At 43.7% G+C, this 18,059-nt stretch overlaps 1 protein-coding gene across 3 annotated transcripts in view; it reads right to left on the bottom strand.

Annotated features, from left to right (window-relative positions):
- The window catches only part of CELF2 (CUGBP Elav-like family member 2), a 445,244-nt gene that overhangs the window by 63,607 nt on the left and 363,578 nt on the right, over positions 1-18,059 (bottom strand). For all 3 annotated transcript variants that reach the window (XM_065419232.1, XM_065419240.1, XM_065419247.1), the window contains 2 exons: positions 17,557-17,605; positions 8,629-8,763 (listed from right to left, as the gene is read on the bottom strand). In XM_065419232.1, coding sequence (XP_065275304.1) covers positions 8,629-8,763; positions 17,557-17,605 — 184 coding nt within the window. The remainder of the gene's footprint in view (positions 1-8,628; positions 8,764-17,556; positions 17,606-18,059) is intronic.

The raw sequence follows: 18,059 nt of genomic DNA, 5'->3' as shown, positions 1-18,059 counted from the left end.
GGCCTCTGGCTATACAGGTTGTGGTCTGGTGATTGTGTTTTGCCTTTCCAAATTCCAAGTTCAACTGGATACAACATTCTTCTTCACTTCTTCTCCTAAATGATAGGGGTGTTGTGTCCAGTCGATCAGCTGCCACGTTTCATCCCAGAGGTGAGTGTACATCAGTGACTGTTGAAGCGACCCCTGAGCGCAGCCTATTTAAATGTGTAAAGTGCTTTGGCGTCTCTGGGAAGAAAGGCACTATAGAAATAGAAGACATTGTTAAAATGAAAACTTACAAGCAATTTGGAACAGGTCTATAAAAGGAAAGGATCTATTCATGTCCAATTATTTCTGGTTGGGTTTGCACAGGAGTTTTCCATGCCTAAGAATTCCTCTGGTTCACAAGTTAGTGTGTTTCATTAAAAGTAAAACTTGGGCAAGTAGTATAGTGTAACCCAGGGGTCGGCAACGTTCGGCACGCGGCTCGCCAGGGTAAGCACCCCAGCGGGCCGGGCCAGTTTATTTACCTGCTGACGCGGCAGGTTCGGCCGATCGCGGCCCCCACTCACCACGGTTCGAGGTCCCGGGCCAATGGGGGCGGCGGGAAGCGGAGCGGGCCGAGGGATGTGCTGGCCGCGGCTTCCCACCGCCCCCATTGGCCCGGGACGGTGAACCGTGGTGAGTGGGGGCCGCGATCGGCCGAACCTGCCGCGTCAGCAGGTAAATAAACTGGCCCGGCCCGCTAGGGTGCTTACCCTGGCGAGCCGCGTGCCGAACGTTGCCGACCCCTGGTGTAACCTGTACAAGGAGCCATCCTAATTAGGCAACCTTCCATCTTAAGAGACCACTCCAAAGTATCCCCAAATGTACTGAGTACAATTATGCTACATATTTATTGTAAGACAGAAAATAGTTTATGGCACAGATAAGAAGCTGGGAATGGGTGACAGGGGATGGATCATTTGATCATTACCTGGTCCGTTCATTCCCTCTGAAGCAGCTGGCATTGGCCACTGTCAGAAGACAGGACACTGGGCTAGATGGACCATTGGTCTGACCCAGTATGGCTGTTCTTATGTTCTTAGATGTGTGGTAGGCCCCTGGGTGGTTGCTTACTGGAGGGATTACTCTATGTTGTTTTCTACAGATCTGGTAGCCTGGAGCATGAGTGCAGAAAGCATGAGGAAGGATGGTGCAGTGACTAGGCAGTTAGCCTAGGACTTGAGAGATGGGGTGCCACTCCTTGCCCTACCACAGACTTTCTGTTTGACCTTGGGCAAGTCACTTAGCTGCTCTGTGCCTCAGTTCCCCATCTGTAAAAACAGAACTGATAAGATTTCCCTGCCTCACAGATGTGTTGTGAGGCTAAATATATTAAAGATTGTGAAGTGCTTTGAGATCCACGGATGAAAAGTTCTACATAAGAGCAAAGTAGTATTATTACTATCTCAGCTCAAATGAAAGAAGGGTTTTGGTGAAAGATGTTGGACTGAGAGCCCTGGAAATTGAAGCCATCTGTTTATACATATCAGAGACACAGCAAGGTAACAGCAATGCACACTTCCCACAATGTGCTGGAATCTTGGCCTTGATTGGCTTTCTTCAACTAGAGGTTAGAAGACAGGTTCAATTTCTCATGCCCATTGTAATGTCAAAAGGAAAAAAAAATCCTTGGGAGAAAATCCTCTGAAAATCAGAGTTCATGAAGGTGTTTCAAAGTTGGATGCCCCAAATCACTAATGACGTTGGAAAATGTAGGCCCCAGTAGTTGGAATTTACATAGAATCAAACTAGAGTTAGACCCACACTGAAGACCACTTTCTATTGGCAACCCGAGTGACCCACTTTCTAGAAATGGAAAGTTTTGTCAGTTATTGTCCTGCTTCAAGCCAATCTTTCTAGGGAAAGAATATTGAGAAGATGTATTGTGGGAAAATCTGATACTTAGGTTTGTCATGGAGTGAGTAGAGAAAGAAGCTTGGAGTCTTGGTGCCTCAATTCTATTCCCTCTCTACCACTGACTTCCTACACAGCCTTAAGGAGATCATCTAATATGACAGTGTGTTGAAAAAGACATTCCCCCCTCATGAAATATTTTGAACTCAAAATTGTTATTTGAAATCTTTCATGGGAAAAGTTTGATTCGAATTTTCAAGTTTGATTCAAAATCAAACATTTCCCTTGATTCAGTTTTTGATTTTTTTTTTAAATTTCAAATTTTTGTTTTTGCCCTTCTCTCTTAATTTTCCGTTTTGACATTGAATGCGACAGCATGAATAATGTCTAGTTTTTTTGGCCCCCATTCCCCGCTCCCACATGCTTTTTCCTTCTAATTTATCAAAACTTCTCCAACTTTTGAAAAGTTACATGGTGGCAAAAGGACAAATGAAACTGTAACCTTGCCACAGTTTTCAACAACCAGAAAAATGGCAGAGTGGCAAACCTGTAGTATAAAGGGCTTTGAGATCCTCATATAAAAGGCACTATCAAAGCCTCCCTTCAAGAAGCTGAACATATAGTCTCGATAGTGTTGTCTCCCACCCCATGTAGACTTAGGGTATGTCTACATTGTAATTAAAAACCTGCAGCTGGCCCAGGCCAACTGACTCAGGCTCGCAGGGCTCCGGCTAAAGGGCTGTTCAATTGCTGTGTAGACATTTGGGGTCAGGCTGGAGCCTGGGATCTAGGACTCTGTGAGGGGGAGGGTCCCAGAGCTCAGGCTGCAGTCCAAGCCTGAACGTTTACACCAAAACCAAACAGTACCTTAAGCCAGAACCCCGTGAGCTCAAGTCAGCTAGCATGGGCCAAGCCATAGGTGTCTATCTGCAGTGTAGACATACCCTTAGGAGTGCCAGGCTAGCCACAAACCCAGATCACTTTCAGAGGTGGCACATTATGTTACTTCAGCCTTGCGAAGCTGCTCTGAATATCAGTCAGAAAATCTCCTGCTCCAGGCACAGAAACTAGTCACCTGTTCTTTACCATAAGTCAGGGGTGGCCAACCTGTGGCTCTGGAGTCTCATGCGGCTCTTCAGAGGTTAATGTACGTCTCCTTGCATAGGCGCTGACTCCGAGGCTGGAGCTACAGATGCTAACTTTCCAATGTGCTGTGGGGTGCTCACTGCTCAACCCCCTGCTCTGCCCCAGGTCCTGCCACCACTCCACCCCTTCCCCCAAGGCCCCGCCCCTTCCCCCGAGCCTGCCATGCTCTCGCTCCTCCCCCTCCCCACCAGAGCCTCCTGCGCACTGCAAAACAGCTGATTGCGGTGGGCGGGAAGCATGGGGAGGGAGGGGGAGGCGCTGATTGGCGGGGCTGCCGGTGGGCGGGAGATGCTGGGGACTTGATGAGGGACTGCTGACGTATTACTGTGGCTCTTTGGCAATGTTCATTGGTAAATTCTGGCTCCTTCTCAGGCTCAGGTTGGCCACCCCTGCCACAGATGATAATGCAAAAAATGAATAATGATATTTTGCCTTTTTATTTTTAAACAAACAAACGAACAATCCCTATTTACTGCAGATGAATGGAATTTTGCAAAGCTGAATTTCTGCCTGATCGGGGGCTGATTCCCACACCATTCCTATCTGTTCTTTAAAACAGACATTCCCTATTACCAGATTTTTAACAGTACTCTAAACGTGCACTTGCCTGACTTGCTTAATACTGTCATGTTGAAATTAGACAAACAAGACTTTAAAAGCTGTGGCAATATGCATTTAGAGACCTTATCAAATGCACATTTTAGATCTAATTGTCTTTACACATACTTAGCAGGTTCGTTCAATGCTCTTGACTCAATTGACTACAGTGTCTGTTATATAAATCTGTACTTAGCAATACATCTCTGTAAGTTGCTATATGGAGCTTCTGTGATAAGGATAAAAGGATTTTATTATTATTATTGACTAATACTACTTAGCAGTAATATAGTGATTTTGACCTACTGAGCTCAAAGCACTTTACAAAGGTACAGTAGACCCTCAGAGTTATGAACACCAGAGTTACAAACTGACCAGTCAACCACACACCTCATTTGGAACTGGAAGTACGCAATCAGGCAGCAGCAGAGACAAAAACAAATACAGTACTATACTGTGTTAAACGTAAACTACTAAAAAATAAAGGAAAGTTTTTTAAAAATTTGACACAATAAGGAAACGGTGCTTGTTTCATTTAAATTAAGATTAAAAGCTACATTTTACTTCTGTGTAATAAAGTTTCAAAGCTGTATTAAGTCAATGTTCAGTTGTAAACTTTTGAAAGAACAACCATAATGTTTTATTCAGAGTTGCAAACATTTCAGAGTAATGAACAACCTCCATTTCCAAGGTGTTCATAACTTTGAGGTTCTACTGTAGATGGGGAAACTGAGGCACAAAAAGAGATTAAGTGAGTCACTTGGGGTCACACAGCAAGTCAGCAGCAGAGTTGGGATTCAAACTCAGGTTCTTTTGGCTACCATTTGCATGTTCCACCCACAAGCTCACAGCTGTCTGTGTTGGCAGCAGTGTTCTGGTAGACAGATCACAGGACTAGGAGCCAGGACATTGGGGTTCCTTTAAAAAGTTCAGAGATTTCTGGAAACCTTTTTCAATAAGTGATTTAAAATCTTAATCATCCCAGTCAGTTCACTTTTGCTTTGACATGACAATGGGGTGTAGTGCAGGACATCAACAATGGGAATTTTTTAAAAAGTGGTCTAAGCTGGAGGATGAATCCCTCTACCCATAGAACAGATACAGGAAAGGCATTGGCAAGATTCTCTATGCAGTCATATGGACCTGAGTTGTAGTGGTGAGAGAATAGGACAGTCTCCATACCCTTCAGTCCTCAGGTTCACTGCTTAGACAGTCAGTTGTGTTTTCTTATTCTTAAACAGACATCCACCAGTTGGGAACTGCTCCACATCAACTCACTAACTTCACAGGGGCTGTGAAACAGCCATCAGATGGTAATAACTTTTGGCCACTATCTACTCGCTGTACCTAGGTTGCAGGCAAACCAGGTACAGATGGAAAAAACAAACAATTTTTCAGTTGCAGGAGCCAAGATCAGTGGGAATAAAGTGACTAAATGGAGACACTAGAAAGGTCATTTAAAATATATTGCTCCATCACTGAGACTTTGCATGATGTCTTTAGGCTACTTTTACACATGAGTTTCAAACAGCTGGCAATACAAATTTGGAGTGGAATTGCGGACGGACCTTTATCTACAGCGGCAGAATGGGTGTGAATTTATTAGAACCATATCTACTCTTGGCTTGAAACTACACTATCAACAACCAGTTCAATCTCTCTGTCTCCTTATCTAAGCACCTATATCACACTCATCACAGAGTGTTATATTTTCCTTTACCATTGTAGACAGGGATTCTTTTCCCTGTTCAAACTGTGAGGTAGACTATAATCCTAGGTCTACCCTACAACGTTATAGTCTAACGTTGCTATACTAGCAACAAAAGTGTTGCTACTCTTCTGTGAACAGGTTCCAAAAGTTGACTGAAAGCTTTCATTCCTTACTAAGAGAAAAATAAGAGCACAAAACTGAACTGTTCTGCCTAGCACTCTAGTCAGTAGCTGTCCTTTGGAACTGAGAATTCACATCTGTTAATATTAAAGATTCCTTCCCTAACACATTTTACATAGCTCCAAAGTTTGCATAAATATCAGTAAATGTGTTTTTTCATGCTCTTTATTTCTGAGGTATCATGATATGCTAATTTTTAAGGCAAGCTGATTGAGAAGAAGATGAAATACTCAAGCAGAGCCTAGTGGATTGTATTTTCATTTTGCCGAGCTGTGAGGATTGTGCACTCCCAAATGCCCATGTGCTGAGACGACAGCATTCCCACAAGTATCTGACTATTCTTCATTCAACCTTCCTTTCTTTTTGTCAGAGGATGGAGATGGATGGCAGGCGAGAGATCACTTGATCATTGCCTGTTAGGTCCACTCCCTCTGGGGCACCTGGCATTGGCCACTGTCGGTAGACAGGATACTGGGCTAGATGGACCTTTGGTCTGACCCGGTATGGCCTTCTTATGTTCTTATGTTCTTTATAGGGACTTCCCATCTGGAAGCGTGGTTGAGCTGTGGGCTCTTACACATGAGAAGAAAGCTGGTGTGGGGAATTTAACATACTGGAAATAGTAACGTGAATGAGAATCCATTTAAATGTTGGAACTTGTTGCAGGATTTAATTGTATTGATTTTCCTTCTATTTTTAAAGAACCTGATTTTGGTTCTATGCCACGCAAGATTCCTCCCACCCAAAGCTCTCCTGCAGCACTTCAGTTCAGTTCTTCAACACGCAGCACTTTCCCAGTGCTTGGTTTTCTCTCTTGATCTGGTGGTTTTGTGATGTTGACAAACATCTGCCTGGAAACTGGGCTGTAGCATAGGTGTAGAAAGCAATTCAAGTTTAACAGGCAGGAAACAAAAGAGCCTGGTATTATATTATTGTGAGTGACTGTCAGAATAAACTTGAATATTAGAGAGGCTATAGCTCCTAAGAGCACTAAGCCAATACATCCCAATACCTGTTTGAGTGCGACGTACCTGGAACATGCTCTTCCGTCTCCAAAGATGAAAGCGTTGCACATTAACCTTAAACTACCACAACATCTGCTCAATGGGCTACACTGCAATACTCAATCAATTTGTAACTGGCAATAGCAATTGCCGCCTATTGAGAAATAAAAATACCCCCATCCTACCCTTTCCTGTAGGTTCTCGTGATCTGGGATTATGATGGAAAATCTCTATTGAACAAGACTTGGGGAATACTTGGATACCCACTATGTGGCTTCCGCTCCTGAATTATGCAGAGGAGTCAAATAACTCTTGTAAGACTCAAAGCCTTGATTCTCTAGTTTATAATCTAGTCTAAATATTTAAATACACCTCTACCCCGATATAACGCTGTCCTTGGGAGCCAAAAAATCTTACTGCGTTATAGGTGAAACCGTATTATATCGAACTTGCTTTGATCCACCGGAGTGCACAGTCCCCCCCCAGAGTGCTGCTTTACCGTGTTATATCCGAATTCATGTTATATCAGGTCGCGTTATATCGGGGTAGAGGTGTAGTTATCCAGCAACTCCCCACTGCAGCTTTACTTTCCTGTGGCCAAGATTTAAAAAATAAATAAAAAGAATATCTAAAGTTAGACTCCTAAGCCAGGATCATGCAGCTTCTTGATGGTCAAGCAGCAGTGGGATCAGAGTCTAAGTCCATATAATTGTAGGCCCTGATTTTCCTCGGCCAACGCTCACAAACAGAACATATGGTTTCCCATTAATCGACAGAGCATTTTTTCAGTGAGTGTTTTTTTATCCTTATTTACATGGAGATGGTACGGACCCTGCTTTCCACCTTCACAGATGACCTACTGACACCCAGTTCCCAACCTATTCTGCTGGACTTTATATCCATTGTGGACAAACTGCTGCTCAGAATAATTAAAAAAAAAAAACCACAAGTGGCTGCACATATAGAAACCAGAGTCTAAAAGAAACAATATGCTTCAGAAGTTAAAAAAACAAAACACACATTTTTCTGTGTTTTGAAAATGTAATAAAATGCATAAACTGTGATTCCTATGTACTTTTTCATGTTTAGAGGGGGAAAAAATATCCAAAACAGAATGATTGAGTTTTGCTTCTCCTTAATAAAATCAACAACCCCACATTTTAGAGTAGTTTTTACTCCCTGTGCCTTTAAATTATGGTAGCTGATATCATGGCACTGTTCCCCTAAGGCCGACAAGCTTGCCCTGATCCTCTTCCCAATTCAATTCCATATGTCATTAGCTAGTGGGAAGGATTGTTCTGTCTGAGTAATTCCAGGTCAATACAACAAAGGCTTAATATGCAGCAGGGATCATTGATATAGATCTGCTTTTCTTTTTATTATATATTTTCAAGAGCCTTTTCCAGGTACAAAATGCTATATGCTGCATATATAAAAGGGTGGAGGAGGGGGGTGATCAGTTATCAAAGTCTGCATTGCACTTAATTTCCAACACAATAAAGTAGGAGTCTGGCATGTGGTCCAGAACTCGGGTCTTTCATATGACTGCACTATGCACTGCTGTTTGGCACGCCTGCACCGGCTCTAATTGGACATAGGGCTTGAGCTATGAAAGCTCCCTTCATGAGTTCTGTCTGGGCAAAACTCTAGGCGTTAACCCCTTTATTCCAGAGGCAATACAGAGACACATTTTACATATGGTTACAAAGAATGTGGGAGTAGAGGGATACTATAGTATGGACCAGTTTGCATGGCCCCAGGTGCCATAAACCAGTCATTTGTTTTCCCTGGTACAAAATACGTGTGTGTGGGGGGAGGGATCTTTGATTTTCTGGTAGGGAAAATAGGAGATGTCAGGGTTCAATGGTACCTTTTCAATCTGACAAACAGCGTGATAACACACGTTAATATGTTGGCACTGAGACCTTTCTGACATTTGAAATAAAAGGTGATAATTTCAGTCACTGTGAAAAGTTCATGTGGGTAACTCCGTCACGTGGGACATATTACAGTGTAACCTCTCGCTGCAGACAGTGGCTACATCTACCCTGACTGTGACATATAGCTCCAATTAGCACTTAAGGAAAGAGACTTTATAGACTGCACACTCACCTCGGCTCAGCCCGTCAGGTCCCCGAAGAATTCGGCATTCTTCTATCTGGCCGAATGGAGAAAACATCACCCTGATATCATTCTCATTACACTTCTTCGAAACCATTCCTATGAACAATTTTCTGTCTTCCACAGCTAGAAGATAAAAATAATGAATGAGCAAAGGCCATTTCATCTTTTTCCTGTGATCAATGCTTCATTACCACATCAAACCAAGCTCCAGTCATGTGAGTCTGGCTCTGCAACTGAAGACAAGTCCTAAGGCAAACACTTTATATTTTCAACCCTTCCCCCTCTTCCTCCCTGAATCTCTCTCTCTCTCTCTTTTTGTGGGTGCTATTGTCATATTAGTTGCATGAAGAAGACATTTTTCATCCCCCTCCCCATCATGATTTCTAAGAGAAGGAAGCATCCTGTGTCAGAGACTCAAGATATTTTTGCATAGATTCTAATTTGAATATGTTCCCTCTCTCCCCCCCTTCCCATCTCCCAAATGTATGAAAGGAAGCAAGACAGGCAGCGGGTGGCGGTGGTGATGCGGAGTGCACATAATAAAATGAGTTAATGAAAAATACTCTACAAAAACATTCTTATATGAAAAGGATCCTAGCTTTCCATTTCAACCAGCTGTAATGCATGGCACTCAGAAGCAGGTTTGTAGTGACTGCAATGGAAAGAATAATGCATTAAATTTTCCTCTCTTTCCCCATAATGACACAGTAGTCTCTCTTCAAATGGACACAATGTATGTTCCAGGGCAGCACTTCAACAAGGGGAGTGCATATTACTTTCCAAAAGCCAAATCCTTTGATTGGTAATGATGTTGAGTTTGCAAGAAATACAACAAGCACTTTGCCAAAGATATCGGTAGATTATCTCCTTTTTACATCGTCCACGCGGCCAGCGTAAAGTAGGTCGTTCTAGCTGGGTGTGTATGCTGGCTCTGAAGTTTAAAAGAAGCTCAAGTCATACACTGGTGTCAAAGATGGAATAAACTGCAATAACCGAACTCCGATCTGGAAGACTTAATGCTAACTCACAATCTCCCCTATATTAAAAAAAAAATCTAAGGGCTTATTATATGGTACGTACAATGCTCCTTTCTTCTGCTATTGAAATAGCATGCAAATCCAATTCACTGTTAATGAGCAGACTGCCAGAATTTTGCAGGAAGCAAACACAAACGGAAAGCTTTACTCCAGAGTATCTGTGGTGCACTTATTTATTTCTATTGTGCAAATTATTTTTCTAATGAAGTATTTTCATTTCTGGGCTTATAAAAAATGAATCTTCCTTTGCACCCTGACTCACCCTGCATGTATTAGCATGTGTTTGTCAAACAGAATAAATTGCAGCCGAGAAGGAAGAAACCTGTATATTTTCATGGGATTTTACTGGTATTGACACTTTTAGTGCCCTTAACATAATTTCAGCGATAAAAACCGAGGCTAATGTTTATTGAAGACAGAAGGGGTATTTGGAGTCATTTTTTTTTAACTGGGTAGTACTTCTTTACTGAATGGTTAAGAAAGGCATTCTGCTATTTTACACAAGCAAGCATAGGGAAAATGCATTTTCCAGAATCCCAAAAGCTAATAGAAATGCTTAAAAAAAAAAAAAAGAATTTAGATGTAAGTTGGGTCCATGATAGTGCTTGATAGGGCACAATTATTTTACCATTTATTACATCTATGATTACATCTATTAATCATTTGTTCATCCTTTATAAACAGAACCATAAAGTGTGACCCATTTTTTTTATAGGTATTTGTACTATTAAGACCCATTTTACAGATGCTGAAACTGACACACAGAGAAGTCACATGGCCTGTGTAGGGCCACATGGTGATTGAGCAGTAGAGCAGGGATCAGAACTCAAGAGTCCCTAGCTCCCAGCTCCATGCGCAGTCCTACAAACGACACTGCCTCAGCCAATTAAGCAACTGTACTCTAGCCCCAAAGGGTGTCCCATCTGCTCCTGCTTACAGGGAAGGGTGAAGACTTTTTATCTTCAAGCGGAAGATAAAAAATAAGGGACCTTAATGGATGCAGGGGATCTCTTCCTCCAGCCTACAAAGAAAAGCGGAAGATGCTACTCTGCCAAAGTCAAATGCGAAGATGTTTTTTAATTTTCCAGACACTAGCAGATGACAAACTCCTCACTGACCTCCTTCACTTTCACTAGTAAATCTACAAATATGCCATTTAACTAAAACGATTTTGCAGGTTTTCAGCTGGAGGGTGATTTTATAGTAAATTAAACACCCAGCTCCTGTGTACTGCACATCTTCAAAATGCACATTTCAAGGAAAATGCTCAGTGTACAGAAGACATATTGGTAGGATGACGTGCCTCACAGCCAATGCTGTTTGGTACTGCTGATCAGAGGTAAACTTTAAGAAATTTGTAATTTTATCTTGGCTAAATGCCTAACCACACAGAATGTTTAAAGGAGCACTGCCAAGATAAAAACTGCATAGGCGCCTTACCTCTGTTGTAAGGCATGATGTCAATTTAAAACAATATAATATACTTTCATGCAGAGAAAGGCATGATCTATTCCTATCAGCATAGGATGGGAGCCACAAATTCCTGGGTTCTTACACTGATTATCTCTGTGTTCTTGGGCAAGTTACTTAACCTCTCTGCCTCGGTCTTTCCATTATAAACAAGAAGTGTTGTGGGGATTGATAGTTAAAGTGCTGTGAGGATTACAGGCCAAATACACCCAAACAATTTGGCAGCGGAGTGGGGGTCTCTACAGTAAAATGGAGGCAGCTCACAGATTTTGTCCATGTGGCTGGCAGTTTCACACTTTAACCAAGGGTTGCCAACTTTCTATTGGCACAAAACCGAACACCCTATCCCTGCCCCTATCCCCGAGGCCCTGCCCCTGCTCTCTATATTCCCCCTCCCTCAGTGGCTTGCTCTCCCCCACCCTCACTCATTTTCACTGGGCTGGGGCAGGGGGTTGGGTTGTGGGAGGGTGTGAGGGCTCCGGCTGGGGATGAGGGGTTGGAGTGCAGGAGGGAGCTCCAGGCTGGGGAGTGGGGCTGAGAGACTCGGAATGTGGGAGAGGGCTGCAGGTTGAGGCGGTGGGGATCGGGGTGTGGGAAGGGTGAGGACTCTGGGCTGGGGGTGCTGGCTCTGGGGTGAGGCTGGGGATGAGGAGTTTGGGGTGCAGGAGTGGGGCCGAAGGATTCGGAGTACGGGAGGGGGCTGGGGTGCAGGAGGGGGTGAGAGCTCTGGGGTGGGGCTGGGGATGAGGGGTTTGGGTTCAGGAGGGGGCTCCAGGTTTGGGGGGGCTCAGGGCTGGGGTACGGGGTTGGGGTATGGGCTTACCTCAGGTGGCTCCCGGTCAGCAATGCTAAGGCAGGCTGCCTGCCTGTCCTGGCTCCATGCTGCGCCCCGGAAGCAGCCAGCAGGTCCGGTTTCTAAGCAGGGCGCCGGGGGCAGGAGGCTACACAGCGCGTGCTCCTCTCGCCCACAGGCACCCCCCCCGCCAGCTCGGAGCCGGGGCTTGGGGCAGGGGCAGCACGTGGAGCCCGGTGGCCCCCCCACCTAGGAGCCGGACCTGCTGGCCATTTCCGGGATGCAGCGCGGTGCCCCAGGACAGCCACAGCACTGCTGACCGGGCTTTTAACGGCCTTGTCGGCGGTGCTGGCTGGAGCTGCCAGAGTCCCTTTTCGACCGGGCGTTCCAGTCGAAAACCGGACACCTAGTCACCCCACTTTAACCATTAGAGGTTGCTGTGCCACATATGTTACAGGTCAGCATGTGCTCAGAGTTGAGCAGAGCCCCAGAAATGGTGCAAACAGCGGGCAGGGCCGTAACGGGGAGGGAGAGGGGGGGACAAGCGAGGCAGCCGCCCAGGGCATAAAGCCCCGGGAGAGGAGAAATAACTAACCCCCCCCCCCCAAAATGGTAGGGGGTGCAAATATGCTTGCTCACCCCAGGTGCTAAAATGTCTAGTTGCGGCACTGACCATCGGACCAGGCCTCCTTCCTCTGATCTTGACAGCAGTGGCCTCACCTCCCACCACAGTGCAGGAAAGTGGAGAGTTAATGGAGAGAAGACCCCAGAGGAAGCCCCATCCCATGCAGGTTAGAGACAAGAGCCAGCTGTTGGAGCCTGGCCTGGGGGTTGGGGGAGGTTGGAATCTCAAAGCACTGTACAAAAGAGGTCAGCATCATTATCCCCATTTTATAGATGGGGAAACTGAGGCATGGGGAGGGGAAGTGATTTGCCCAAGGTCACCCAGCAAACCAGTGGCAGAGCCAGGAATGGAACCCAGGTCTCCTGAGGCTCAGTCCAGTGCCCTACCCTCTAGAGAACACTGCCTCCCATTTCTCAGGTCTTATTTTCACCCTTTAATTGCCACCTACAGACATTTGGGGTGGACAGGAGCAGTTCAAAATTCAGAAGACAGATCAAAAAGCATGATTTATTTGTTTATTTAAATCACTTTTTGCGGGGAGGAATTCGTTCTGGTGCATGGATTTTGGACTCAATACTGTTGTCCGGCTGCTTTGCACTATTTTGGCAATGTAAAGCAGATGCAACCTGATGTATGACCTGCTAGTTAACAAATGTACGGATGCTTTGCATTGCCGGAGCAGGACAAAGCAGCTAGAGTGTACCAGTGAATCAAGCTCTGTAAATGTAGATTGGACCCAATCCTGAAGCTCTGTCTGCCTGGGTGGAGCCCTTGAGGAGTCCCATTGAAGTCGCTGCATTGCAGTAGAAAGGCATTAGTGTCTGATTTTTACACTTCACTCAGTTTGCTTGGACAGTGAAAATTGACTAATCTTTTTTCACTTCTCTGTTCCCAGTCCATCATTTCAGTTATGGATTCTCATATGTTAAAACCAAGGGGCTGTGTTTGGGATCACAGCACTACAGGAGAATGTTTAAACAATTAAATAATGAAAAAATGCTATTAAGGTTTGCTAAACTTCTCTCTTTCTTCCCAGAAGCTAAAATTCTATCGTGAAAATACATGGCAGTGTCTCCTTAAGTGACTGAAGCTATCATATTTAAATACATCTCGAACACTATTTCCTTCTCAGAATAAGTTGTCCTCTCCTTTAAGCCAATCAAGTAACGGTTAATTATTTAAGTACAAATGTTTGTTCCCCCCTCGAGGGAAGGAAAAAAGATTTTTTATCCTTATTTGTAAGCTGGCGAAAAACCCTAGTGTAAAATCTGTCAAAGTCACACCTGGATCTGGAACTGCCTGAATTAATTAACAACTTTTCTACGTGTTAGTGGTGACATATGGCATTTAATTACTGCTTCCAAATCTGCAAGTTTCTCCACTTAGGATTTCAAAACCATTTCTTCACCCTTTCAGTGAATCAGAAAGGAAGTCCAGGATAATGCAATGGAGAATTTTTCTTGGTTTTCCCGAAGCCTTGGCATTTTATAAAAACGGGCATATGCTGTCCTCGGGATATCTGTCCTGAGGTCCATCATTAATGAGAGAAGACAGTATGTACAGATGTACAGGAGGACAGACTAGAAGATATAATGGTCTCTTCTGGCCTCAAACTCTATGCATTTCTGAGCACCGTATACTGCATACTTCATCTTTTCGAAGGAAGAACTTTTCGGGAGGGTAAGTTTATCAGCTAATTATTTTAAGTATCCTCCAGGGAAAGAATTTCATTAGCACTAAGGATGCTGCTCCATTTGATCTAGCTGCAGAAGGCCCTGGGTACCATGAAACGGATTATATTTTGCTGCATCTGAAGGCCAGTGTACTGTCATGCTCTGTAGAGGCCCACCTTCACCCTTCATACAGAGGGATGGAGAGCAAGTCTGGAGGCTGCTACCCATATTCACCAGCCATTCCACCCTGCATAGGGGGACACAAAGTCTGAGAATGCCCTCAGACTGTAGAAGTGGTGAGGTGCTGCTCCACTGCTATTCCATAACCAGGCATGTGCGGGAGAGGTCTGTACCACATCATTCCTATAGAGGTCCGTGACTCAAGCTTGGCATCTGGAGGTTGATATGAGGATAAGTCAGCAGAGGATTGGCTCCTAAGTGATACATAAAGCACAAGGGGGTCATGGTTCGGGGCCACTTCATGCAAGTGCCCACAAGTCTGGTCGCTCATCCAAACCCTCTTGCATCTGGAAGTCTGATAAGAAGCATGTATGAGATTTACTGTGCTTTCTGCTTCCAATTGGGGCGGAAATTCCCTTCCAATAATATTTTGGCACTGCAAGTCAAGCCCTGGAATTCAGAAGCGAGCAATTTTTTTTGTTTTTGTTTAAAAAGACACTAAACGGAACATTGCAAAACCTTCACACAAATTTTGGTTTTGAGTCCAGAACTGGGCAAACTGTTGTCAAACCAGATCATCCAGCTTAATAGGATTTTCAACATTGTCACTCAGCAAATACTGAGTCTTAGAAATCCTGTAAAATTACCAAGGGAACTTCAGAGCTCATATCAATCTTCATCGGGTCTCATCAGCCCTACAGAGAGGTTGGTAAACTCAAGAGAACTGCAGTCTGCGCTTGCTATAGTTCTCTTATGTCTATCTATGAGCTACTTGGAACTTTTGGTCAACGGGAGTCTTCAAGCTCTTTGAACTTTTAGAAGCTCTAGTTACCAATAAAACCTAGTGGGACCATTCAGTTCTGATGCATCGCTTCCCATGGTGAGAGAACAAAGGGTTTCAAGAACTCCCCACAAATGCTCAAACACTACCCATCACAAAGACCAACCCACCTTGGTTAGCTCTATCTCTTCCCCAGACCTCTCTCTCCTCCTCCGGAGCCCTTTTCACGCTGCGTGCCCTGCTGATGGCATACTGTTTCCTTCCCGTGTGCCATTGGCACAGACACATGCCCTTCTTCAGCTGCTGGCACAGTGGCAGCCGGAAAACAGATACCAGCTGTTCCTCTGCATTGCACCACTCTGCTCCCCCTAGCTACCAAACCTCTAGCTCACCTCCCACACCCTGGCTCTGATCCCACTTCCTGGATCTCTAAGGTGCTACGCTACATTCATCACCATAGCAGTAGCTTTCCTCTCCAACGTCAAACAGCAAAGAGTTCTCAACATTCTAAATGTGCATATGAAAATTAGACATCGTTTGCTTTTCTTCAGAAGATTAATCGAAAGGAGGCCATTCCACCTGCTTACTTTCCTTTGGTCAGTTGGGACTTCTGTGCCTTCTCCCAAAATCTGGAAAACTTTTGGAGGAAAAAAAAAAGGTAACTTAGCTGTATTTAGTGCTGGTGAAAGGTTCTGGAGAATGCCTTGGAGCGCAAGGCACTTACGCATGGTACCGGTTCAGGCATTGCAAAATTCCCTACAGTGTTTCGCCAATGTGCCTGAGTCTTGTTCTGGGAGGACACGGTCTAGGGATGAGGGGGTAGTTCATTTTTGGTCAATTCTCTATTGCACTTCTATTCTGTCCATGAGATTTTAGAGTGAAATTTACCCTATGTAGAAGGGCCCATATAAGGCTTACGTTGGACTTAATTAGTTCATAGGGTTTTATGCAGTACCCTTGCAGAGGAGAAAAAAAACGGCCATTGAAAGCTTGATAAATACTTGGGGTGGAAACCTGGTCCCCGTGAAGTCAGTGACAAAACTCCCAGTGACTTCAATGGGGCTAGGATTTCACCCAGTCTGCATACTCGGATTACTTGGCCTTTCTGCTGAGCATCCAAACAAGGGTGACGACTTCGTGCTAGTGGTGAGTGCTTTTTTGGTTGATGTTATGTGAGCACCTCTCCAATAGAAGAGCAAGTTTCCCCATTTCCATTACCATAGGGGCCAGCCCAGTTCCGCTGTGCACCTGGCCAGTTTTTAAAGCTGTCCGCAACGTGGAAAGGGGCACAGTACAAAGTTTTAAGTTCCTTCTAAACTTTAGTCTGTGGAGAAGGCTAAAAATGGGATGCAGTACAATTAGCAAAACCTTGCGGAGAGATTTAGAGCCCAATCATCATTTACATTTGCAGATATGTAGATCTCTAAGTGCATGGCTTCTGCCCTGATTACTAATTAATGAGGTGCAGAGATGCCTGTTGGAAGACACCGGCTCTAATTATGTCAGCCTTATGGGGAAAAGAAGCTCTTGCAGTCTAAGAAGGAAGGTGATTTCTTTAACATATATTTTAGTAAATTATAGGAATGAATCAAGGGGGAAAAGATGTATAGATTTTTTTTTTTTAAACAAAAACACACACAGGCAGCCCTACCATCAGATTGTCTAATGCCTGGAATATGCAGATCTGATGTATTTTATAGATTTAGCACACTGTATATTTTGCACATCATATATATTCCTTAAGTCAATAAGCTATATTTTGAATAGATATTATTGTCATAATATTTATTTGAGAGAGGTCTAGAGTACCCTACCTAAAACAAAAGTCAATATGGGTCTCATAATTAAGAGCAAAACATCCAGTTTGATTCTAAATTGATCCTAGAGTCAGAGAAGCACACTTATTCAGGAAGGGTGTTTAGACACATGCTTAACTTGAAGAATATCCCTAAGTCCAATTCAGACAGTGCTTAAATACTTTCCTGAATATGGGAATTTCTCTTTCCACTCCCATATTATTTTAATCTCAGACTGTTATCAGCATCAGGTGTTACTGATTGCTAAGAAACTCCACAACTACTGTCAGCAGGATGCCAACAAAAGACAAACACAACAAAGCCATGACACAGAGAATGTATGAGGAAGAGAGGAAAGAACACTTCCTCCCTTCTTTAAACTGAAGATAAACGGGAGTTCAAAACAGGTCAACATTTTTCCAGATCTCTCCACTATAGGGATACTTCCTTAAAGGGTTTTCACTATTTTAAGAGAAAAGCATAAGCTATACCTTGCATTTGTTTTTTTAAATGAAAACACACACACACACACATTAAGTAGGAAATAGGATAATCACTTACCATTGGACTTTTCACTATCTGCGGGTTTCATCTGAATAGGATGATGCATCTAAAAATATAAATAAAAAGACAGTAAAGCAGGTTAGACAGTCACAAAGTCAAGCATTTTACTTTTATTGGCACTGCTGACTTTAGTTGCTCAGGGGGCTAAAACGATACACGATCAATATTAAACAGGCTGGCAAGTCAGAAAGATATAAATTTCAAATGATACCTTAATATTGGCTTTTAAATGAAAGTAAAATGTTAAAAGAGTATTTTATAACCAGCTAGTTTAAACCTCCACAATTTATTGGGCCCATAGGACTCATATAAACTTTAATTTGTTGTATTTAGTTTCAGAAGACCTCTCAAGTTACAGCCCTGGCTGGTTTATGGCATCCGTGATTTCTGTTTTACCAGCTTATAACTTTTCTTTTCTTGAGTTTGTTAACAACTAGCAGAACAGAGACAAAATTCTAAAGTAATCTAAGAACTGCCAGGCAGCAACTGAAACCTACACG

The sequence above is a fragment of the Emys orbicularis genome, chromosome 1 (assembly GCF_028017835.1).
Source record: "Emys orbicularis isolate rEmyOrb1 chromosome 1, rEmyOrb1.hap1, whole genome shotgun sequence".
Lineage (NCBI taxonomy): Eukaryota > Metazoa > Chordata > Testudines > Emydidae > Emys > Emys orbicularis.
The sequence above is the reverse complement of the archived record's forward strand: the minus strand, read 5'-3'. Positions and strand labels throughout refer to the sequence as shown.